Source organism: Hirundo rustica, chromosome 2 (genome assembly GCF_015227805.2).
Source record: "Hirundo rustica isolate bHirRus1 chromosome 2, bHirRus1.pri.v3, whole genome shotgun sequence".
Classification (NCBI taxonomy): domain Eukaryota; kingdom Metazoa; phylum Chordata; class Aves; order Passeriformes; family Hirundinidae; genus Hirundo; species Hirundo rustica.
This window is the reverse complement of record NC_053451.1, coordinates 97,428,919-97,454,503: the sequence shown is the minus strand read 5'-3', so window position 1 is coordinate 97,454,503 and position 25,585 is coordinate 97,428,919. Positions and strand designations below refer to the sequence as shown.

General features: G+C 38.6%; 2 protein-coding genes across 9 annotated transcripts in view; one reads left to right on the top strand and one right to left on the bottom strand.

Annotated features, from left to right (window-relative positions):
* The window catches only part of STS (steroid sulfatase), a 138,225-nt gene extending 113,505 nt beyond the window's left edge, over positions 1 to 24,720 (bottom strand). For 4 of the 8 annotated variants that reach the window (XM_040056437.1, XM_040056442.1, XM_040056444.1 and 1 more), the window contains exon 1: positions 21,316 to 21,398. In XM_040056437.1, the coding sequence (XP_039912371.1) occupies positions 21,316 to 21,335 (20 nt within the window). In that variant the 5' untranslated portion in view covers positions 21,336 to 21,398. Of the gene's footprint in view, positions 1 to 21,315; positions 21,399 to 23,659; positions 23,840 to 24,674 lie in introns of those variants that run through there. The other 4 variants (XM_040056440.1, XM_040056443.1, XM_040056439.2 and 1 more) reach the window with 4 other exon arrangements.
* PUDP (pseudouridine 5'-phosphatase) overlaps positions 23,742 to 25,585 on the top strand; it is a 66,741-nt gene continuing 64,897 nt past the window's right edge. The window contains exons 1-2 of the mRNA XM_040056446.2: positions 23,742 to 23,874; positions 24,200 to 24,705. Of these exons, the coding sequence (XP_039912380.1) occupies positions 24,624 to 24,705 (82 nt within the window). The 5' untranslated portion in view covers positions 23,742 to 23,874; positions 24,200 to 24,623. The remainder of the gene's footprint in view (positions 23,875 to 24,199; positions 24,706 to 25,585) is intronic.

The window sequence follows — 25,585 nt, the reverse complement described above, 5'->3', positions numbered from 1 at the left end:
GAGCTATTTGCCTTCACCTGTGTTGTAATGCATTAATTTGGTTTGTATTGTGTTTCATCGGGTTGGTAATGTTTTTTCTCTGTATCACGTGGTTTGTCCCTGATCGGCTGCGCTCATCCCCAACACTGGAATGTAACCCAACTCTGTTCCACTCCCACCTTGTCCCTGATTGGGCAGTGGCTTGTACCTGCCTCTGGGCCCGTCCCCCCGGGGAAAAAGCCCCAGGACGTGCAGAGCTTATATCTCTCTGGCACTGGTGAGTGTGATTGGGATACGCAAAGCAATCACACGGAGACGAGAAATTTTCGCAGGGCAGAGGGTTCCTCTCAGAGAGCACAAGGCTGCGCCAAGGCCAGAGCCCCTCTGCCTGTTTATTTCTTACTTTTTATACATTTGTGGGTCTGGCTGTGGATTGGCTTCTGGAGTTTTCACCCCTCAGCCAAATGGCCAGACCAGCTGTCAGTTACAATTGTTTTCAGGTTAGAAATATGCAAACAAAGGACAGAGAATGAAAAACAAAGGATTTGTTTATGTTACATGTGTGAGAAAAAGGTAGAAACTGCTCCTAATATTGTACAGTAGCTAAAAAGTCTGACTCCATTTTATGAACAATCAAAAGGCTTTAAAAAACTCAGAAAAACCAGGGTGACAGGTGAGCCACCGGGAAAGAACTCCAGCCAGGCAGGGCAGGACTCCAGAATAAAGCCAATATTCCCCCGGTGAGAGAGCAGGCTCTTTCCTTTTGCCATCGGCGGTCATCTGGTCTCATAAAGAAATGCCACAACTGGCTCCAAACTTGCGGCTCGAAGCCACAAGAGGTTCCCAGAAAGCTGGAAGAACCACTTGGGGAACATGTGGCTGAAGAATCTCACACAGGTACGTGAGTCACGAAATGTAGCCCACCCACACAGAGACAGACCCGTCAGGCTTGGCATTCACTGTGGAGTCTCCAAAACACAGGATTCCACAGGCAGGGCTGCAGTTTTCTCCTTTGGACGTAAAGAACCCATCGGAGTGCTGCGAAGAAGCCCCCAGCTGGCAGGCTGCTCCCAGGGAAGGTGACCACACGTTCGTGGAAAGATGACCCTGGGATCTGGGACTGGCAGCTCTTTTTGCACCAAAAATGGTCAGTCTCAGGCAAAAGGAGTGATTGGGAAAGAAAGGAAAGATTGGTCTGAACACTGGAATTTTTGGTGAGTACCACTTTGGGTTTTCTAAGGGAAAATCTTTATAAGAGGCATTGATTCTCAGGGAAAAGGGTTCTTCCTTTTGGGGAAGGTTTTTGCTTTCAGAGTAAAACTTCAGGGTGCTTTAATAGCACGTTCCTCTCGGCAGCCTTGGGGGAGGGGGTGGAAAAAGTAAATGTTTCCCCTTTTGGCTTTTTTTTCTCTCCAGCAAGGGTTTTTTAACTTTTGGTTTCCCAGTGACAATTAAAGGGGACACAGAAACTTAAAATCTGAGCCAAAAATGGGTGCTAAGCTGTCTGTGTCTCAAAAAAGAGTCTATTATCAAATTTTAAATGCCTTGGAAAATGGCAGGACCCATTGTCCAAAGAAATAGTTAAAAAAATTAATTCGACATATATTTTCTCAATTTTCAGATGTATCATTAGAGCAAATAAGCTTCCCAGAATTTTGGGAAGCTGTAGCAAATAAATAGTTGAATCTGGCTCGTCTAATAAGAAAGAAGATGCAAATTTTGCTTTTTATAGCTTAAAAATTAAGTTTGCATTGCAAAAGCAAAATGAAAAGGGAAAAAAGCCAGTTCTTTGTGGATTTTCCCCAGTTTGTACCTTTGTAGGCAGTCCGAGTGCTCAAACCTCCCATCTCAGTGGTCCCCAGGTGGGAGGGTCACAAGATGGAGGGGATGCCTTTGTCCAAAATGGCCAAAGCCATGTGCTCCCGAGCTTTGAGGAGCTTCTCCCTTTGTCTGACCCCTCCTTCCCACAACCCCTTTCGCAATTCCTTCCTCTCCCCAGACCCCTCCCTCCCTTTGGTGCTGCCCCTGGCACCGCCCTCTCCTCTGACTCTGCCCCCTGCCCTCAAACCTCCACCCTCCGACTCCTGCCCGTGTGACTCAAGCCTCCAGCCCCTCCCTGCCCCTGGTTCCCACGGTTTCCCCACCCACAGTCCCAGTTCCCACACCCCGGGGTGGGGGAAGCCGGGAACACAGAAGCAGGAAGCGATCCCGGCTTTTCTGCCACCCCTTTCACATATCAACAGTCAAAAAGAGAGGGTGCTGTCCACAGTAATTGGGACCCCTTCCCCCAACAAGCGATTCAGGATTTATGCAAAGCTCAGGCCAAATTTGGATATGAAAGAGAACACTTTGTTTGGATTTTAAACAGTTTGCAACTGTTTAAAAGCAAATTTAGCAAGGAATACTGCAGTTCCCTTTGACCTCCAAAAAAATTTGCTTACTGAGCTTTGGCAAAATCCTGAAATGGCTGTTGATAATAAGAATTTCCCAATTCAATTAGAACATCTGTGTAGTGATGGTGAATGCGTCTCAGCCCTCAAGCAGGCTGAGGAAATTCCTTTAGCTGTTTTAGAGCGCATTAAAGATGCTGCTTCCAAAGCATTCTTTTCAATCCAGCCCGATGGGTCTTTCCAACCTTACAGGAAAATAAAGCAGCTTCCACCAGAACCTTTGGTAATATCTGTGGAGTGATTAACCCAAGGTATCGAGTTACAGGTTAAGAATGAAGGAGCCCAAGAACAGGTCCTGGAGGAGATGGCTCTGGCTGATACAGACGAACAGTGCAAGGCAGCCATCCTCAGCCTGTCCATGGAACCGGCTCCAACTTTACATGACATGCTCCAGGCGTGTGCCAGAAAGGCTCCCTTCATAACAGCTCATCAAAGCCACAGTTCCAGAGCCACCACGCCACAAAAAGCTGCTGCTGCAGACACCGTGCCTCCTGTGCCTGTGCCATGGCCACCACCCAAGAGAACAACAACGAGTCTCCTGTTCAATCAGGCTGGACACTGGGCATCTCAATGCCCTTTAAAGAAGCAATTTCTGGACTTTCAGGACAATGGGGGCGGGAGGTCTCAAGGGTCCAAAGGGATTTTTTTTAAAAAAGTAAAAAATGTAAATGTTAAATTAAATAATGCTGCTTTAACCAGTTCTGCCTTTCAGCAAAAGTCACCAGATACGATAGTAAAGGATCCAGTGACCAGAAAACAAAAAGTCCTCATGATCAGGTCATCTGGGGTCATGGGTATGCCTATGTGTCCACTCCCCCAGATCTCAAGTGGGTGAAACCTTTCATCCCTAAAACTGCAAAGCCACCTGCAGAGGCCCCACAAGTGGCCAGTGCTGCCTGGAGGAGGAGAAAGCGCTGAACCCTCTCCTTCTAAATTATCATTATTCCTTAACAGTGTTTTTCTAGACAGTTTGTTTGCACTACAGGTAATTTTTCTTCTGCAACTTCAAAGGTACTCAAGGTCCGAACTCTGAGCATCTCCCACGAACTGAGCCCTCCTCCTTCTTAATTTAACATGAAAAGGGGAAATGGTGTAATGCATTAATTGGATTTATATTGTGTTTCATCGGATTGGTAATGTTTTTTCTCTGTATCACGTGGTTTGTCCCTGATCGGCTGCGCTCATCCCCCACAATGGAATGTAACCCAACTCTGTTCCACTCCCACCTTGTCCCTGATTGGGCAGTGGCTTGGCCCTGCCTCTAGGCCTGTCCCCCTGGGGAAAAAGCCCTGGGACAGGCGGAGCCTAGATTTCTCTGGCACCAGTGAGCCACCGGGAAAGGGCTCCAGCCAGGCAGGGCAGGACTCCAGAAAAAAGCCAATATTCCCCCAGTGAGAGAGCAGGCTTTTTCCTTTTGCCATCGGCGGTCATCTGGTCTCATAAAGAAATACCACACACCTGATATCATGTCCCTGAAGTGAAATCAACAAGGAAACTGAGAAAAAAATAAATCCAAACAACTATGGTTTCTCTGGTATACTCTTTCTGCAGCAGATTTTCATGCATCTTGAAAGGATGTGCATAGAAAGCAAGAAAAATCAGATGGATGAAATTGCGTGGAACAGACAACAGCAAAGAAATTCAAAGGAGCTAAAAGGGAAGGACATGAGAAGAATGAAGCTCTGAGATTGCTGAGGGCCATCTGTATTACACCAGGGTGAAAACACAGGCACGTGTAGCCCTGACACAAAAATGATAACACAAAATCAGATTAAGCTTCCAGCTACCTAATGTTTCCTCTTTGTCCAGAACCAATTCAAATGCTCAAGAAAAGACTAAAAAAAAGGGCAAAAAAAAAATTTTAGTAGCACACCCTTTTAGCTTTTTCCAGTCAACATTAAAGGCATTTTGGAGAGGACAACATTATAATGAATATCTCTTTGTGGATCTTTAAACCTTCATGGATTTGTTACAGTGTATTTTTAACTAACTTTTGGTTTGGTTTGTTTTTTTGCATTGAAACAATTTTATTTTATTTTTTTACTTCCATAACACTCTTTAAATGTTCCTTCAGTAGACATCACCTTTGAAGGCTTGTGTTTCACATTTATCTGGCAACATTTTTCCTTCTTTTTTGCATGTGGGATACATATGTGCAATTTTCAAACTCTGCTTCACTTTCCCCATGATATAAGTAGCTTCTTCCTTTCTAAGGTAATATAAGTTGAATAGATTCAAGAGGTGCTTAATCTAAACAAAAGGCACATAAGAATTTGTATTTCACATATCCCATTTCAACTTACAATACTTTAATCACTGTACAGGAACCTATAGACATGCCTGCATACACACACAGATGTGTCAATATACAATCAATATACATATATACACATGTATGTGGCAGCACATAGACAGGTCCAACTTTTTCTACATATCTCTAAATTGTATTTTTGGGATTCTAATACATATTTTTAATTAGAATTTTAAAACCCCGAAGTATAATGAAAGAAAAGCCCCAAACAGATACAATCCACTATATCACCAAACACTTCTTTTAAGTTTCAATTTTCTGTAACAAATGCTGGTCAAAGAGTTGCCTTTTTATTTTATTTTACTTAAATCAGGATAATTGACTCAAGATATAGCTGTCATAGAACTATAGAATATCCTAAGCTGGGGACCTACAAGGTTCATCAAAGTCTAATTCCAGGCTTGGACAGCACATCCCCAAGAGTCACACCACGTGCCCAAGAGTATTATCCAAACAATTCCTGAATTCTATCAGGCTTGGTCCTGTGACCACTTCCTCAGGAAGCCTGTTTCATTGCCCAACCATCTTCTTTGTGAAGAACCTTTTCTATTATGCAACATAAACCACCCCTGGTACAGCTTCAGGCCATTCTCTCAAGTTCTGTCACTGATCACCAGAGGGATCCTCCTCTTTCCCTCATGAGGAAGTTGTAACTGCAATTAGGTCTCCCCTTCTGTCTCCTCCAGGCTGAACAGACCAAGTGATCTCAGCTGCCCCTCATATGGCTTCACCTCAAAGCCCTTCACCATCCTTGTTGCCCTCCTTTGGACTCTCCCTAATAGTTTAATGTCTTCCTCATACTGTGGCACCCAAATTTTCCCCCAGCACTGGAGGTGAGGCTGCCCCAGTGCAGAGCAGAGGTCACAATCCCCTCCCTTGCCCAGCTGGCCATGCTGTGCCTGATGCCCCCAGGACAGGGTTGGCCCTCCTAGCTGCCAGGACACTGCTGGCTCATGTTCAGCTTGTCATCGACCAGGATCCCCAGGTCCCTTTCCTGGCACTGCTTTCCAACCTCTCCTTTCCCAGTATGTTTGTACATCTAGGGTTGCATCATCCCAGGTGCAGAATCTGGCACCTGACCCTTACATGATTGGTGATTGCTCTGTCCTCTAATTTACTGAGGTCTCTGCAGGGCTTCTCTGCCTTCAAGGTAGTCAACAGCTCCTCCCAATTTAGCATTGGCAAGCTTATTTAGTATACTTTCCAGTTCTGCATTGTTTATGAAGATACCGAAGAGTACTGGGCCTAAGATGGAGCCCTGTGAAACCCCACTCTAGCAACAGGTCACCAGTCTAATGGCACCCTGCAACCCTTTGCATAACCCTTTGCACCTGACCCATGAGCCAATTACTCACCCATCACATGATATGTTTATCCAGCTGTGTGCTGGATAATCACCTGACTACTACAGACACATGAATCTTTACAAGAGCAATGAAAGTCTTTCAAACATCCCTTCCCAACTGAAACACCTCAGCATTTTTATTAACTTTGATTAAGCAATTTATCTGTAAACTACTCTTTTAATATAACAGATCCCTTTGAGAAAATGCTTAATATACATTATCCTTGAAGGTACAGTGTTTTTTAATGAAATAAGCAACATTTAAAGACACTGACCTCATTAGAAAATGCTGTGTTATCCTTAAGCAGTGTGCAAATAAAAGAAAAAAAAAGTACTTTGTTTAACTGAATGCTTAAACTCCAAAAATTTCTCTAGTCATAAAAAATCACAATGTAAACAAACTAGAGAAAACCCTGCCCTCCATAAGATTCTACAAAGAAAATTCTTCAGCTTAGTGAGAAACAAAAAAACCCCAATCCAAACCAGTAAGCTTTTAAATTTTAAGAAATGGCAAAGTAATATGTATAATTGATTATTTTCTGGCATCAGTTTAAGATTTGCTAAATTCTCTCTTTGCTTAATTCTTCTTTTACAAGTCAGTAACATCTGCTGAATCTTTGATGCAATATAACTGCTTTTCTGAAGATTTTCATTATATATCAGTATGTATCTTAACTATATATATATATATATATGAAAAGCTGCATTTAATTGACTAAAAGTTGTCTCACTGCAAGAAAATTTCACTTAATATAAGCTGTGAAAAACATTAAAACAAATAATCCTGTTTCTTAATTGCAAATAATTATTGAATCTGAATTTAATAGAGATGAAGCCACAGAGCCCTTATCAGATCTAAGTTTCGTTTAAGTATTGTTTTAAAATGGTCTCTAAAGTATTTTCTACTTTTGTCTCAACTAAATTACAAAACTTAAAAGCAGCGTTAGTAATAAATAAATATTCTTTCTGGGAGCAAATTATAACCTGACTGGAGTAAAATATAATATTTTGTAATATAATGTCATTATTTTATTTGTAATAAAAATCCTATATAATTAAATACACAGAGCACATACATTTTTACCCTGCTACTCTTTCACAATATTCTCCATTAGCCAAACGCTCATTAAAAAGTTGATTTTGGTTATGGGCTCTGGTCAGTAACGTAAGGAAGATCCTTGAAGTAAAACAGGTAGTAATCTTATTTGCCAGTTATGCACCACCCTCAGAATAAAAAATCTTTTAAAATAATGAAAAAAAAAAAAAGCCAATCATGACTATTAGTGACTATGTCATGTCACTTCCTGGAGACTAGATATAAGTATCCAAAACAACTAAAATAAATCTTTCTTACATACTTTGAGGGCTTACCTAAACTCAGCCATGAAATTTAGCTTACTTAAAAATTTTGAAAGACATTGAGTCAAGGTTATTTTAATATACACAGATGTTGAGTGAAATTACTATTTTTGACAATGCCTTCTTCAAGAGTGTCAAATGGACATGTGGAAGAACTTACGTGCCAAAAATTTTGCACTTTAGAGTGATGCAAGCAGATAAGGACTGTAAAGTTCTGCAGGATTGTGACTCCTACACATAAAATTAACGGTTTACATCCATTTGAACTGGACAACATAAAAACCACAGCTTCATCTCACTGACTGCTTACAAACTTTTGCCTAACTGCAGCCAAACAAGTCTCCTTTGAGTTTCCATTCAAATTCATTGCAGTGTTTTAAAAGAAACTAAACTGAAGTTCTAACTACAAGTAATACTGGACTAAAACACTCAACCAACACACTGCCTTCACAGGGACAGTACAGAGATTTGAAAGTTGGTATTTAACTCCTGCTGTAAGTCACTGAAGGGACAGTAGCATAACCAACCACCTAACAATGAATTTTATTTTCCTTCAATTTGAAAGCAGTACCTTTTCACTGAAATGGTAGCCTTTGAATGTCTGTCAGAGGAAAACATGAAACCAAACAGAAAAAAAAAAACCCCACAAACCCAGACACTTAACCCCAACCAAAACCCACCTCTCTCCCTTGAATTACTTAATGGAATCCTCTGGAGTCTGTCAAGATCAAATTTTGGATTTTGTAACACCATATTCCTCTACCTACAATCATTTTTCTAGACAGAGTGGTGGCTTACCAGAGAAAATTGGAGGGAAATGGCCAGTTAATTTTTCTTAAGGCTACAAGGCTAGCAAGTAACACATCAACAAAATGACCCAATATGTTATGCTATTTCCAAAATGAGGCTTCATTTAAAGAAAAAGGCATTTGAACTAGTTTGTTCTCAAAGAATATTTTTATACCAGTTCTGTTATTTATACTTTCATTATGATAACACTCTCAGTAATGCTGATTGTACCAGATAGAAAAATTAAGACAAGGCTAAATTGAATGAATAGTGATTTTACCTATGTAGAATTTATGTACCTATATGGCCCACAGCAAATAGGCATTCATGGTGGTGCAAACCAATCCATCTGAATCTATTAATCTTTAAGTTTGGCATTTAGTCTGAGCTAATTACCTAAGCTTTCTTTTTAATTAATAGCAAGATATAGGTACCTTAAGAGTTTTTTTCTGAAGACTGGTATAAAAATTTTGGAAGGGATGCTCATGACCTTTTTCCACAGACTAGAAAGCCTTAACACCTAGTTTTGACTAGATTTATGCAAAAGTAATAGTTACATGAAATAAATCCCACCCTGATGATGGATTGCCTGTATGCTCTCAGCATGAAATATGAAAAAACCCCCACCTTTTGGTAATAAACAAACATGAGGTTTTTTAATTAGTACAATGTGTTCTACCAACCTTACTGGTGTAACAATTTCTTATTCTGTGAGTAGTAATTCCTATTAGAAATCTAAGAACTGGGGACAATTCCTCATGAGTATTAGCAAAATTTTCCTCCAAGGGATTCATTTAGGTATTTTTTCTTTCCAGATTGTACAGCAATATGACGAATATTCCATCTTAAATATTTTATTCTTTCATTATTCTAAAACAAAAGAGACAAGAGTGATAGATCCAACAGCAATGATTATTTTATAGGAATATTGGTAATTCTCTAACTGAAGTCAGCTATAGCCAACATGTGTTTAGATTACAGTCACAAATCTGATTGGAAGAATAAACTTTATTTTGACATAGTTCTAAAAGAACAGAATTTATTCAAGCAGGATGATACATCAAGAAGCTCTTGTCAGAGATGACCAGCCAACAGACTGTGAGCTCAGCCCGTCTACTCCCTGCCTACCTTTCCTACAAGTGGCACACACAAGGCAACCAAAACACCCTGTGACTCACCACTGACCACTAGATCCTGTTACCTTCCTTCATGAGGTCCTTGTCACAGAAGAAAAAACATTTCAGTTCCTGATACATGGTAAAAAAAAGTCTGTTACTGGCCATGGGCACTGCTCAGCAAGTCACATGGACAGTGAACACTATGGTCATGACACCACTCACATGTACAAGTATCTTACAAGTTCTCCTTATCCCCTCACACCATGGGAAATTCATTCATTCTAATCATCAAAGGCACTGTGGTGCATGAAGCAACAAGGAGTAGCACAGGAAAACAGCCAAGCACTGACTACAGCCTTGCGTGCTACCCAGTGCCTCCCTGAAGGGACTGGGCACAATCTGCAGCAGTAACACAGCAGGAGGAGGTGTCTGGAGTGAAGATGTGGAGACTAGGAAACTGAAAGAGTGGAATCTGAAGTTGAACCTGGGAGAGTGGGAGGAAAACGGTTTTTCCTGTAAGATTAAATGTTTGTCCTTTTTTTGTTTTGTTTTGTTTCCCAATACTCCAACCAGTTAAACATTTATGATAGCTATCAATACATTATCTTGTATTCCCCAAGTGGTTTTGCCTGTGACAGGGATTTTCCTGTCTTTATTTCACCACCAGTTTTCTCACTCACGTTCCTACTATTTTTTCCCCATATCCCTAGGGAAGGAAAGGAGTGAGCAGCTGAGTGAGTTCTTGGCTGTTAGCCAGGGCCAGTCCACCCCATTTAAAATGAAAAGGAATAAATGGATCCAGTGGCAAATTACTTTCATTGATCAGCAGGAGCCAAAAATTTCTTTGCTGTTATTGAATCCATCTAGATATAAAAAGTGAACTTTTTACCAGGGAGAGAAATGGCAAAGCTCATTAAGCAAAAAATAACTTGAGATAAACTGACTTTATGGTGCTGCTGCTACAAGCAGGAGGCTCACAGGACATAAACAAACAGCTTCGCCTTCCTCTTAATTTGCATGGCTAAGAGAAATTAAAAATAGACAAGCAGTGGCTTATTAAAGACCAAGCTCCTTCCCGACAGTTTCTAAAACTGGAAAATCTGGTTTACGTTACTTTTGTCCTACAACTAGTATTTGTGGAATGTTGTCCTCATTCCACAAATGGTTATGAATGAAATTGTTTGGAATTTTTTTGACAAAAGTCTTTCTAGCAGGAAAAAAAGTGGGTTTAAACCAAAACACAGTTTTTTTCTTTTTTTAATGAGACAATTTAAAAGTGAAATTGTTGTCCCTTACTTTTAAACATGAAAAATAGCCTGTTCAGCATTTACTAGGTGAAAAAAACCCACTTTTTTTTTAATTCTTTTGGGCTGGGAGATATTTTTACTGCATTATTTTCACTTCTGTTAAAAGATTAACTCTCAAATTACCCAAATTTTAGCACCTAATGCAAAATTAAAACAAAGATAATAGCTTTTGAATTATCCATTCACCATTTATATTTCCCCCCCAAATAACATAATGAAAAAAGAGCTTCAGAAAAGGGAGGAAGGAGGAAGTAAGAAGGTACATAATTTTCTAACCGCGTTTAATGAAGAGATACTCCACCAGCATTATTCACTAAACAGTAAAAGTATGAAACAGCTTAAAAATAAAATACAATCATTGCAAAACAAAATTGAAAACAATATGTAAGGATCATGAAATCTGGAGGTCCTATAAACCAGGAAAATATTTACCCTAGAAAGAACATTCCTACAATTAGGAAAAGAAGGATGATGACGTGCATAGTGGCTATATAGCTGTCTGATCGCAAACTACATAGATTAAGAGTCTGATAAAAAATGTGGCAGACAAAAGGCATTTACAAAACAAGATATGTACACATTAATCAAATCAGTATTCCAATTCCAAAGATTTGATCATTGACTAATTTCAATAATCCTACAAAAGAATAACTGACTTTCCCATCAATAATTAAAAAAAAAGTGACTACACTTAGCTTGGCAAAATATTTGAGGCATAGACTTTAAATATCATAGGATTAAGTAAAAATTAAAATGTATGTCTTAAAATGATGGATACGAGAAACTGCAAATAATTCTAAGACTAAAAATATGTAAGACTATAATTATAATTATATAATATAATACTATGATACAAGAAGAGGAAAAGTGGATCCTTATAGACAGACAGAAAATAAGAATACCTGAATAAGCAGTGTAGAAATGCAAATATTGTATTACAGCAATACAGGAAAAGCAGCAATTTAAGCCAGAGGTATTTGGGTTTGTTCTGCCCTGTGTAAGAAGAAACTCTTGCTCCTTCTCTTCCTTCCTCCCCTTTTCTCTAGTTCTTTACTTCTTGCTTACACAGGAACTCCATGAATCTTGCAAATTCTTGCTATTAAAACAGAACAGCATTTTTTGCACATAGGAGCTGAGGCGAAATCCCAACACGACAAAATGAATTAGCACTAGCTCAGAACTATAGCAATTTATTTCATTTTCACCTTATTTTCTAAGATATTTTAAGATGATAAATAAACTAAAGGTATTTAGGAAAGGCATTTTTTTATTTTCTTATGGCACACCTTTGCTTGTGGTACACCAGCATTAGCTATTTCATTAACATTTGAAAGTTTCTCAGTAATAGCTCCAGGGGTCTCATTATCTTTTGGCTTGGTCTGGAGCATGCCGCCAGTATTTCTGAAGCAAATAATGTGCTTTTCCAATTGTATGAGAATGTTTTTAAATAAGTTTTTAAGAAAATATGTTTTCCTTTGCTTTGTGCCTTTAGGTACGATACAACCTTGTTTTTAAAGAATGGATTCTGCTCATCAATGAGAAAGAACATATCAATTCCTCTGTCCAAAATGCCTTTTTTCAGGACAATACTTCACTGCTATTAGACAACTGCTATACTAGAGAACATACTCAGTTGTCTATTATAATAATATAGGACTTTGAGATGTGATGCTAAGAGTTACTCTTTTAAGTGACTAACCCATGTCAATAGCTTCTAGTTTTCTTCATCATAATAGTCACTTCTGTCAGCAGTGCAGAATACAAACAATAACAGGGAAAAACAGATCTGTTTGAGCTCTGTACCCTAATATTTCCTTATGAGTATGGCTGATCAACTGATTCTTTAACATGGTAGACAAAAAGAAGAGGCCATTTTTGCACCAAATTTGAAACATTTGTCCAGGATGCAAAAAAATCCAAAATCAGTGTCATTGCGTACCTGAAACTCTTAAAACTTATGTGTTCAAAGCCTAGAGTGCCATAGTCACAATTCTTGTTAAGCACTTTTTAAAAAGCCATCTCAATTGTCCTGTAGTCCTCCTCTCACTTCTCATCCGAACTACTTTTATTTCATTCCTCCTCATCTCCAAACTTCCGCTCACACAATCAAGAAGCCACCCCACTAACTCTTCTGCAATCCTAATCTTTCTAAACCATGCCCTACCCTATTTCAAATCCCTTCTTACTCAAGAATCCCGTATCAGTGTGCCATCGATGTAAATACCTTTTGCATGCAGCGTCTCAACTCCTCCAATTCTGCTTGCCCAGGTGCTGCTATTTTCACTGCCTCTCTAGCACTAGTCACTGCTTTCAATGCTGCTGTGCCTTGCTGCCTGCCTCCTCCATGACTTCCCTCAACACAGGCTCTTCCACGGGCCAGCACCACACAGTGCTCCCTACTGGCGACTGGGGCTCTCCCTCTGTTAGCGCAGCCGCAGCTCTTGGACTGATGGGGCTCTAACAGAGGTCTTACTAAAATCCACCTACAGAGCATCCTAAGGGCAAAAGCAAAATAAATGTCTGTGAGAAAACAGGATGTATGGAATACATATTATTAATGAGTCACTACAAAGCTACATAGCAAACAATATGTATGGTCAGATTCTGTTCCAACACTTGTTTCAGTTCTATAGGCTTCTCTTTCATCTTCTTTCTTCCTGTCTCAGTATGGTTGCTCAGATGCAATTTTTTTGTTTAAGTCTGGCAGATATAACCTATCCAGAAGTGATGATTTTTTCCTTACCTTTTCCCTTTCTCTATTACTCTTTGCCATTCTCCTCTATCTCAGAGATTCCTCTTCCAGATACTCTCCCCTCAGCCGCTGTGTTTACTCCCAGTTTGCAAGCTGAATGTGTTTGAGGTTACAAAGAAAATATTATGTTTATTTAATATCCCTTTAAAAGTTACAGTCAAGTCTTGCAAGCTTCCAGCTTTGAACTGAATGGACTTTTTCAGATTACATACACTGCACATGAACCAGTCACTTCAAAACTACAAGCTTATTTCAGAACCTACCCCTCTCAAAAACTATTTAACAATTCATTTCCATTTGGTCCTTGAAACACACTCCATAATCAAAATTACATACACTTGTAGCATTACTTTTTAAACAACTAGAGCTTAAGTGCTAAGAAGAAAACTGCTGTGGCACAGCTGGAAAATCTAGTTCATAAAAGACCCTGCTTTCCATTTTCTTCAAAATGCTTTCACAATTCAAGTTATGCTTATACTCTTTTTAATCTGTTCAAGGAAGGGAATGTTCTATTCCATTGCAATACCTGATAACAAAGTGCATTCTGTTACAAAATAATTTGCCACTATATTTGATACTATCTTACAGACATAAGTGTATGGTTTCAGCAATCTCCTTTTCATTGTATAAAACACATTGCATTAAGTTAATGCAGAAAAGAAAACACGTTTTTATTTCTCATAACTGCTAACTTCCTGCCATGAACAATTTTTTTGAGCTGTGAAAGATTATGAACTCCACTACATATTACCCCAATATTTACAATTAAGCCATATATAAATGACAGACTTTGGGGCAGAAAAGGTATTTTACCTTGCAGCATGAAAACGTTTCAGTTTTTGCCTCTCCTACGCAAACAAGATGGCTGTGTACTTATCAGTATATAGGTACAAAGTCCAGCCACGTGAAGTGAAACAGAAGGATGAAAGGGAAGAACGACAACAGTGAAAAAGGTAATTTATACAAGACTGACAGGATTTCTTGGTAAAACACTGAATTACTAGTATGAAACAATCTCAGCATGTTCTCATAATGGATATATAGGTATGTCTAACCAAGATGCTTGTTTTAGTTTGTTATTCCTTGTTAGACTTCTTTGTGAATTTGCACTGCATTTTTGGAAAACAAGGGCTGTGCCAGAATCTCAAGTACATTTCTGCCTTCTGTACACATTGGAAGCACTCCTACAGAATATCTACACAGCAACTTTGGACAAACTGCACTGAAACACCTTTTAAAGTAGAATTTCAGATCAGTATTTTTCAAACTTTTCCACTGGAGGCACAGAATATTTTGAGATTCTCTTTTTATAAACACCATACACTATAGCCCATCCTGGTTTCTTCAGCATGCATTGTCTTAGAAATTATGTGTGCTCCCAGAAAATGATTTCTTCCAGAAAGCCCAAGGACCCTAATGTGAAAAATCATTCATTAGACTTCAAAAAGTCCTAGCTAGTTGACATATTACCTCCTTCTCAGTTATTGTCCTCCTCACCCCAATTTACCTATTTGTCACGAGGAAATTTGATCAGAAAGAGAAAGATGGATGTTCAAAGATATGAGACAACCACTGCTGATGAGACTTAATGGAATCCAAGCCTTACAACCTAAGTATGAAATTTTACGTTTTTTCCAGGCAAAACCTAAGAACTCACAATGACTGTGAGAAATCAAATTGAACCAAGATTTTTGAACAGCTGCCTAAATGCAAAGTTTAAATTACATTTCTGTGATTCAGGAAAATAGTACAGCTTGTCCTGAACGTTCTTCTGCATTTTTCCTCTATTTTAAAATAAAGTTCTATTTTAAAAACTTTGAAAGAATTTTAAATTATCAACTTTCCCCTATTTCAAATACCAACAGGAAATGCTAGCCCTACCTTAAGTCTTTGAAAAACTGCACTATTGTCATGCATTTATTCAAAGCTTTAACAAGTGAATATAAAGACATATTTTAAAAAATCTTGTCAATCTCTCTAAAATAAATAGCCAATTACTTTTTAATCCCTTTGATTAATGACTTTTTCGGATGAATAATATTTTAGAAAGTACTAAAAAAACCCCTGTATATGGACAAAAGAAGCAGTATTAGATACAACAGATGAGAAGCAATATCCACTGGCAAAACACCATTTCTTGTGTACATACACTGCAACTCTTAAATGCAGAATAGTAACTACTTACAGTAGTTTTTATTAAAACAAATTATTATTAAGCTACATTCATTCAAAACCTTGTGATTATGTAAATTTGAAGTAATGGTAAAACAAGGATTTGTATGACAAAATATAGATAAAATGAATGAAAAGCAGATTTGTCTGTGCTAATTAGCATGACAATTCAAGGCATTTGATATGGAAAACTAAAATGTGTTGTATAAAGATCTATTCATTCTAACTATAACAGTATGCAAAAAATTACAATGAGTGAAAAAATAAACATCTTCTCATATCCAAATTTGAGTACTGAATGAAGACTAAATAGAGGGGCTTTGTTTGTTTGGGTTTCTTTTCCGTCTTTGATTAAACATCACTAAAGGGTGCTAAAGTGACAATTATTTGCTGACTTCAAAGCTCGTGCAGGAGTAAAAACTGAAATGTCAACAGGGAGGCTGCATTTAGCCATGGCCAATAGAGTACTACGTTACCCAATAATGTATTCTCTGATGATCTATGTAATTTATGGATTATATTACCCATTTTGGCCAACAGGTGTTTCTGTGGTTTGGATTTCTTTTTCCACACAGATATGAACACAGAGACAGACAGGAAGAGTTCATTTCTTTTTCTTTCATAATATGTTAGAAGTATATTTTTTTAAGATACTTTGGACTTCTGGTCACAAATGGGAGTCAGTATCTACCAATTTATTTATGTTTGTATGTATAAAAGAGTTAAATTCATTGAACCAGTAAGTGACATTATGTTTTTAATTTCTGTTTGGGATGAAAAGGAGGAAGAAGGATGCATGACAATTTACTGGAAGTTAGTGGTAAGGCAGAGCTGCAGCAAGGCAGACCCTTTGTTTCAGTTCATCAAAACATCTCTGCCAAAGTTTTAGAAGTTTAGGATCCAACTTTACCACACCATTAAATGTTCATCATCCATGCACGGCACAGTGTCTCGGTAAAAACAAAACATGACACACTGCTATCTTAGCCTGCCTGGATGTCAGTGCACATGTAAATGCTTCTGCTTCCACATCACTCTGCTATAGCTAATTTCAATGGATATTTATGAAAGACACTTACCCAGAACTTAAACATAACAATTTTGCTATTCTAGGGACTTTCTACAAATTGTGTAATTGGATTCTAGAGAATATTAACAAATCTTCTTTGAAAAAAGATGCTTAAACTTCATTCTTCAGCTTAGTCTAAAAAAAAAGGCAAGTTTCCTTCTGAAAATTCTGCAGTCATGTAAGTTATCTTGACAGAAAATCATTACACGAACTTGTGAAATCTGTGGATTGCAGGGGACTTTATATCGTTCTGAGGAAGTCCCAAAGGTTTTTATACATAGAACTCTATGCCACTGTCTAAAGGTTTTGGTCTAAAGGTTTTTTAAAAGGTCGTAATTAACTTTTGTTAAGACCTACATACAAGAGTTCAGATGGAAGCATGTGCTGGCTATGCCACACAAGAATATAGATTCATGTTTTGCAGTTCCTATAACCATAGTGTCCGACTACCAAATAATACTGGTCAAAGCTACCTCAAGTCAAAAACAAACAGGATTTTTAAAGAAAGATGGGCTTGAACAGGTAGGAAAAATATTTTTCATTTGATCTACAAGATAATTTATTTTGTTTCCTGGATGTGAAACGTCAGAAAAAGTATATGGATACACAGATCTCCACATTTTGTCAGGTCTTTCAAGAATCAACAATCATCCAAATAGTGAAAAATTGAAATCAGGCAAGGTTTTACTTTATTCCACCAACTTCAGAAAGTATCAGTGCAAACATCACCCTAGTTAAAGCTGGTAGAAACTTGGTGACAAGAACGCCACATCCTGAGTGAAGCTCTATGCTCCCCTGAAGCCTGCAGGCTTTCCTCCATGCTCTGCAACTCCAGATTACATCCTAACTGTGCCCCACTTCATGACAAGTGCTTCATAGCACAAGCTTAGTTTTGGCATAGTACATCAGGATATACAGCCATCTTAATATTAAAAATCTTGTTAATAGCTTTTGGAAAATTGCTTTAGTCTAATTTTTCCAGATGAGAGCATAGTTATTGGCATAAAAAGGAAAATTCAGTGAAAAACAGATTATGGAGCTAGGCTGTCAAACATAGTCATTAATATAATATTTATTCCCTTCTGCTTGTAGCAGTCACTGGTGTAAATGACACATACAACAGTTCTGAAACAGGGATACAACAATTCATTCTGTAGCACAGATTCTTGCAGATATCTGCCTCATTACGCTTGCAAGATAGTAGTTTTTCATACTTAAAAATGCGTGAAGAGATTTTGAACTGTATGAAGAAGTAATAAGCTCTTAATGGGCTAGAGATATTGTCCCTGATCTCTTTCACTGAAGTATGACACCAACTCTTTCTAATTAGTAAAACTACATATAGATGTGAACCATAAAGAAAATTTTAAATTGGACAAATAGAAACAAAAGTTTTGAGCTTTTGGCTTGGTACAATATGGGGAACAACCCGACTAATCAACAGTAAAAAACAAACTATGGCAAAGACAGTGATTCCGCTTTTAAGTTAATTCAATTGTGTTGATCTATCTGGGACTAAAAAGGCAGCCTAATAGCAAAGAATGACCTTCTATTTGTATTTATAAACCCCACAGCTATAATAAATGTACCTGGATGCTGGAATTCTCTAAGGACATAGAAAACCTGAAATGCTGAAGAGCAATCAAAATGCTAAAAGCTTCAGAAAGCTTAATTATGACAGTGGGTTAAAAAAATGAAATTAAATTAATTAAAAAAAAAAAAAAAAAAAAAGAGTAGAGGAAAAATGCATATCCCAGCAGAGCAAAAGATTCACCGAAAGATTCAGAAAATTTAAGGCATAATGTCTGGACAGATATTTTAAGCCTATACAGTTGTATTGCAAAGAATTCATCTAGATCTTGAATGTCTCTTATGGTCTTACCTATGTGTAAGTACATGAAATGGAAATCTAGGACTTTCAAACCTGCAGTGTCAATGTAAACAATCATTCAATTTACAGAACTCAAGGTGAAATTTTTGCGATTATCTGATTAAATGGAGCTAGCTGTCTTAGGGAAAAAATTGGGGCCTGATTGGCTTGACAGCCTTGAACTTCATTGCATTCTTCTAGGTATGCCTAATATCCAACTGAATTCAGTACTTACAACTGGTGTCTATTGTTTTATAATAATTTTATGAAAACAAATGTTTGTTACTGGTCTACAAAAAATATTTTAATTGAAAGCCTAAACTAAGAAATAAAGCTACATCATTTGCTCATTTGTTTTGTTACAATACACTGAATCTATTTCCTTAAGGTAGGTAAACATACGCTGCACTTAAAGTAAGTGGATAGCCTAGTGATGGGACTATTTTCTCACCCAAAAATTAATCACTTACATGGCAGTGGTTTGTGTACAAGAGCACCTTCTGAGTTATACTACCAGTACATTTGCCCGTCTGTACATGTGAGAAGGAGAACAGGGTAGTAGCTTCTGGGGCAAGAGAATTCAAAAAACGGAATTATGACTTGGTTGGAAGGCACACTAACTCTGGCAGCCAAGGAAAAGTCCTGACTCCCATAGCAAGGAACAGTCTAGAAGTCTAACACAACTCCACTGCAATGGGGACTCAAAAAGCTGGCTAACTCTGCTAGGCATTGCCCCTTCTCCTCTCTTCACCATTTCTGCTTCTTGATCAGAGTTGCTACTTCATATGTATCAGCACAGTACTACTGATTTTCTGCCTAGATACTTCTAGAAGCTGAGACCTCCAGAATCACTGCAAAGAAAGACAGGTCACAGTACTGTATGATAGCTGGCCTCCAGCTGCCTCCCAGCACTCCCCAGGCTGTCAGCATGTTCTCCCTGATTATGCAAACATTCTGGGCTGAGTGTCAGCCAGTTCATTTATTTCTACTCAACTCTTCTGGATAGATACAAACTTTTAAGGGCACAAAGCCACAGAGTAGGCAGAATATCTGAGCTCTGGAGATTCAACTCCCCAGCATGTTGCATCCCAAGTAAGGAACATGCATATAAAACTGAGGATGGAGCAGCACTGCAGATCAGTGGCTTAGAGACCTTGTGACCCTGAGAATCACAATTCCTTTTCTTTCATCTCCATCTGAAGATCTAATTACCACAGCCTTTGAAAAGGTTGAGCTTAGGAACCCAAGACTGAAAGGGACCACTGGAAGGGTGACTGCATTCAGTTTCATCTTTACTGACAGCAAACAAGCAACTGCTCCGTTGCTCAGATGACTTGCTCAGAAAAGTTTGCAGAATGTGCATTCCACATGACAATACAAATACGAATTTTTTCTTACAACCAGTAGCAATCAAACTGTAGTAAAATGAACAAAAGAGCAATTAAATCCAAATGCAGACAAGAAATAAAACCAAGTTAGTTGCAAATATTTTAAGTTCTTGTAACAATGGGAAGTTAAATAAAAGAAAGTTACACAGCAAACTCACCTCACAGGAAAAATAAAGCAAGATACAATACGTCATATGGGGATGCAACCTCTGCTGTCCTAATCTTTCTGATAATTTAAGGCTAAGCAGGACCCAACCATTAGGCACTTCAGGATTTTCATTACAAGAATGCTGCTAATAACCTGAACAGTTTGTCTTTTTGCATCCGATATTTTACTAGAAGACCAAAAGTATGTCAACAAGCTAAGTCACAATCCATAAAAAACAGTAAATGGTGACCTTAACAGAAGCAAAAACAGCCCTAAAGCATGATATTAAGGCTTCCTTTCCCAGCTTCAGAAACTTTGTTCTGTTGTACAATCCCATCAATAAACACAGCAACTGACATCTAAAAATATCAAAGCATTACTCCCTTGTTCCCTCTTGTGTGCTCGGTTATAGCTTTTCCAGAATTTCACCTCTCATTGCTGCTTAAGAATCTTTTTATAGTGCCTCATTTAAATTTATTGAGATAAAGATGTGAGAAACATGTATCTTCACTCTCCTGCAGCTTTACACATCATCTTCCTTGCCCTTGTAACTAACGCACTTGTAATTGGTGGTCAGTACCAAAATCTAGAAAACAGATGGCCCTCCTACCCCTGCTTGCTTGGCTGATAGAAGACACATGTGATTGATTAAAGGAGCATATACATCTTTTTAACTTATGTAATCAAAAAAACATGACCTAAATCAAGAGTTGCATGGTACTATTTAATTAAGACATATGGTCATCTTCCATTCTGCACCTATAAAAACATGAATTGAAACAATACAATTGATAATCTAACTCATAATCTTAAGGTAAAAAGCCCATGTTTGGTGACATCCAGCACTGACAGGACTTTCATTTTCTGAAGGCTTATAGGCTTAAGTATAGCAACTGTTGATAATCTTAGATGATACCTGAATTTACATTTAATTCTAAGTCATTCCAAGTGATTGTTACTAATAGTGGGTTTAACAGCTGTTTATTTAAATCATTATGAAAGCTTTTAAATTACTGGATTTATTCAAGTCTTTTGATTCTTTTTTAATATTCAAACCAAAACGGAATATAATCTGTTTATCCTCTTTGTCAAGATGCCTGGAGGAAAAAAAAAATAAAGGCAGTCATTTCTGTGTGAAACACATAGTGCATGATGATCCTATAAAAGGCATAAAAAATAGGAATAAGTGAATCCATGCTTTGAGCACAATACAAAATAGTGAAATAGGAAACTGCAATAATTGAATCAAATGTATTACCTATGAAAGCACTTAAGCATATTCTGAAGCTTTTACTCTCCAGAAAAGAATTCAGTCACATAAATTTGAGTGACAAGTACAGAACTTTCAACCTCAAAGTAAAGAAAATTCAAGTTATTAGTTAAAAAAAGGTTAAGAGGACCATGTACGTAAAACATTGTGTTGCATACTTAATAACCCCATGGACACCTAAGTAAGTATTTTCACTTTATTTCACATTCAAGAACAATAAAACCATGTTATTAAGAAACCAGAGAAAACAGATTTGTTTGGAGTTAAGTAGGGCTACCTACAGGCAGTTAATTTACAGTTGTTTAAAAACCTGGACATCCAGATATATATGTACTGTATAACACCATATATCTGCTTTGGTGTATGCCCAGGTAGCATTTAATTAATTGTGAACATGTACATGAAGTTGTGTTCTTCAGACTTCCCAGGATTCAAGTCTAATTACAGAACCACATCTTAGTTAATACATCCAAGTTCATTCTTCTCAATAGGTATACATCAGGTTTGTAGGAATATAATTAATCACTGGTGTTCATAGTTACTGCACCTCAAATACAATGTGCTTTCCACAACTCTAAAGTTATTGAAGCCCCCATAACTCAAAGCCAGCTTCAAAAAGTAATTAAAAATAGTAGCAAACAAAAAATCAATTGCACAATTCTCAATATCAAATTCTCAATATCAAATTTTCACTCCCCTTCAAGAAAAAAAAACCACTCCAACCATAAAACCAAATACTACTAGTGAGTCATTATATACAGATATTAAAGACAGCTCAAACAAAACTTAGATCAGCAACTTATTCTTACTTATGTATCTATCTATCTGTTAACTATGCTTCGCCATGAATTAAAGGTGCTTGGACTTTTACTTCATTTCATTCTGTTAGTAAAAAGACTTCGTCATGCAGAAAAAACCTAAACAGTTGTCTACCTTGGGAAGATATTCCTGTGTTTGAACACAGCTTCGAAGAATCAAGTAAGCTAACATCACACTGATTATCACTGATGAGCCAGAGCAAAGCAAAGCAAATTGAGGTTATCAGCCTGTCAGCAATGTGACTATCTTGAAATGTGTACCATTGGATTTGTAAACCAACTATTTAACCCTAAAAAAGTTCAGCTTCTGTATTACACTTTAGTTTTGTGGGCTACTTTCATAGAGATTGCCTATGACTTATTCCCACTTTAAACAGTCAAAAGTTTTGGAAAACCCTTGTTTTCTCAGATGAACTGGGAATTTATATGCTAAAAATAGTGATTTTTCTCCCCTTTTTAGGAGGCTAGAAGCAATGGAAGTTGTGACCAAATACATTTTTCTAATTAGAACAATAAATCAAGGTAAAAAGAAAAAGCTACATCCATTGAGTAACAAATAAAGGTTTTACTCTGTCACCATACATACAATTAAAAACCCGCTTTTTAGAATATCTGCTAATTAGAAAGTTGACAAATCTACCTCATGTACTCCTGTCATATAACATCATTACACACCTTCTTTAAATATTTATCACAAGTGTACACTCTTACAGCAGAATCGTATTCTTTCTTAAGACAGCACAACACTACCATTGTAAGTATTGGAATTACTAGTTTTTAAATTTCTTTTAAGAAGTTAGCGCTTTTTTTGACATACTGTATTTAGGATTTTACCTCTATTGATTCTAGCTATGCTCCCACCTAAGTGTGCTACAGAAGAATCTATAAATATTTGCTGGAAACAAAACTGGGATATTGACTTGTTGCACAGTGTTTATTGCAGAAACAAAACAGCCATGGGCATTTTTAATACTCATATATTGTAAGGTTACAAAAAAAAATCTGAAAGCTCAGGAGCCATTTTCTTAAATCTGCACAGGAACCAATTTCATGACTACATGTGGGATTTTTAAAAGAGATTGAAGGTACTGCACACAATCCTTTTCCTAACCTACACAGACAGGGCCTAAGCAGCACTATCATTACAGAATGAGAGGAGATAAAAAAGAGAAAACCAACCCAAAACTCAAAAAACTTTGTTTGAAAGTCAAGTTTTATTATTCAAAAGGTACAAGTAAAGGCCAAGGACGTTTTATTCGTCTTCTTATTTCCCAAACAGGAGAAGGTGTGAGGAGAATTCTGTGCCTACATCTCACACAAACAGGGTGAGTGTATTGCAAGGGATAGGTTTTGGGAGTAGGTAAGATGCTTAACGAGGCTAAATTAAAATTCAAATATAGCTATGTGACACCTACAGTTAAGGCTTTAAAAGCCTCATTTGAATTGGCAGCACTTCACAGTTGCCAGTTCAAATGAAGGCAGTGTTACGAAAAAAGAACTGCTGCAAGGCCTACCTACAAATGAGACAGGACTTCCCCTACATGAAGGTGCAACTAATCACTGCCCTCACACTGAACGGCACCGCAGTACCCATCTTCAAGCCAGTATGTCACCTTGGGAGCCTGATACAGCTCTTTTCATGTCTGCCTCTGCAACTGGTGCTTCAATGATCGTGGTGCCCAGTGGAGAGTTACCTGCATGAAAAAATACAAAAGGGAAAACTGATGAGGTAAGTGCCCTCCTTCCCTCCCACCTGCCCAGTAAAAATCAGATGATGTGTCTATCAGGAAGATTATGCTTCAACACAGAACAGTCTTGTTTCTTGATCTTCAGAACTTGAATGTTTCAGAAAAAGACCACACAACACCCAAACCTTCAATTAACCATTCTTGCACTCAGCAACCTTTAAGAGAGATCTACTCCTCCCTCACAGATTTTTTTTTTTTTTTTTCTCTCCACTACTTTACTCTTCCCTCACAGTTTTACACAGATTTACACCTTTTTGCTGTAACTACAGTCTGGTGGTAATATCAACCCTGTAAATCTCTACACAGACATGCAGAAGAGACACGGTCTAACGTGTCAACATGAGAGCAACTCTTCCGTCTTCCCCGCCAGCAGCACCAAACGGGACTTAGGAATCACATAACGGGTCTGGTTGGAAGGGACCACCGTGGGTCGTCTGGTCCAACCTCCCTGCTTAAGCAGGGTCATCCCAGAGCACACTGCACAGAATTGGATCCAGATAGCTCTTCAACATCTCCAGAGAGGGAGACTCCACAATCTCTCTGGGCAAGAGGCGCTGTTCTGCAAAAGCGGCGCCAAGAAGAAAAATGGACTTTACTTAAAAAGTAGAACAAGACAGACCAAAGGTGCCGCTGGCCCGCCCCGCCCCGGAGTGCTACCAAAACCGCTGCCGTCCCCGCGCGGGCTGCATCTGCCTCGGCTCCGGCTGCGCTCCGGCGGCTCTGCTTCGCCATGGCCGCTTCCTCCTCTTCCTCGGCGGCCGCGCTGCGCCCGGTCACTCACCTGATCTTTGACATGGACGGGCTGCTGCTGGGTGCGTAGCCTGAGCCCCTCTCCCCTCCGCGGCCGGGCCCCCGCTTCGCCCAGCGGCGGTGGGTTCCACCGCGCCGCCGGGCCCGGTCCGCCTGCCCGGACAGCCAGGGGCCGTAGCTGGCGGCGGGCAGCCTCTTTCCCTTCCTTTCCCTTCCCTCCCCGCCTCCCGCGGCCTGAGCGGCCCAGGCTGTGGCTGCTCATTCACGGCCTACTCGCTCCGGGCGAGCAGCCAGAACGCCCCGGGCGGCGCTGCTAAAACCGGAGCGAAGGGATTAAAGCAACAGGAAACAAATAAATTCCTTCTCCTTCCGCTACTTGCTGCCTTTCCGGGGCAGATTTCGCCTTAAAGTAACAGACCCGGGGCTGAGCGTGAACGGGGTTTTTGCTCTGACTGGCGGAAAGCTGAGCAAGGGTGGGGAGAACGGTGAGGAGCAGGTTTCTGCTGAAAGCCAGGGAAAGCGGGTTTGTGTGTGTGTAATCCTATAATCCAGAACCAGTTATATTAATTTCATTCTTAGAAGTTTCAGGTAAGCGGTTTTACAGTTACTACTGCTCTTTGTCAGAGTCTGGAAACCTGCTTCACACAGACAATATTCACCTTAACAGGACAGTATTGGTAATGATACATGTATGTGATTTCTTCTATTTAAAAAAAAAAAAAAAAAAAAAAAAAACCACCCCAAAGCATGTAAAATGTGTAAAGGAATTAGGCTGAAAATACTTAAGTATCTTCTGGTACAGAGGAGTAAAAGTGACACTACCTTGGTAATTTTCATGTGCACTTCATTTCAAAAGACTTCAGTATGTTTCAGCCTCTGAATACTATGAAACCTTTAACATTTTTGGTGAACCTATTTGTTTCATGATTGGGAGGCAAAAAG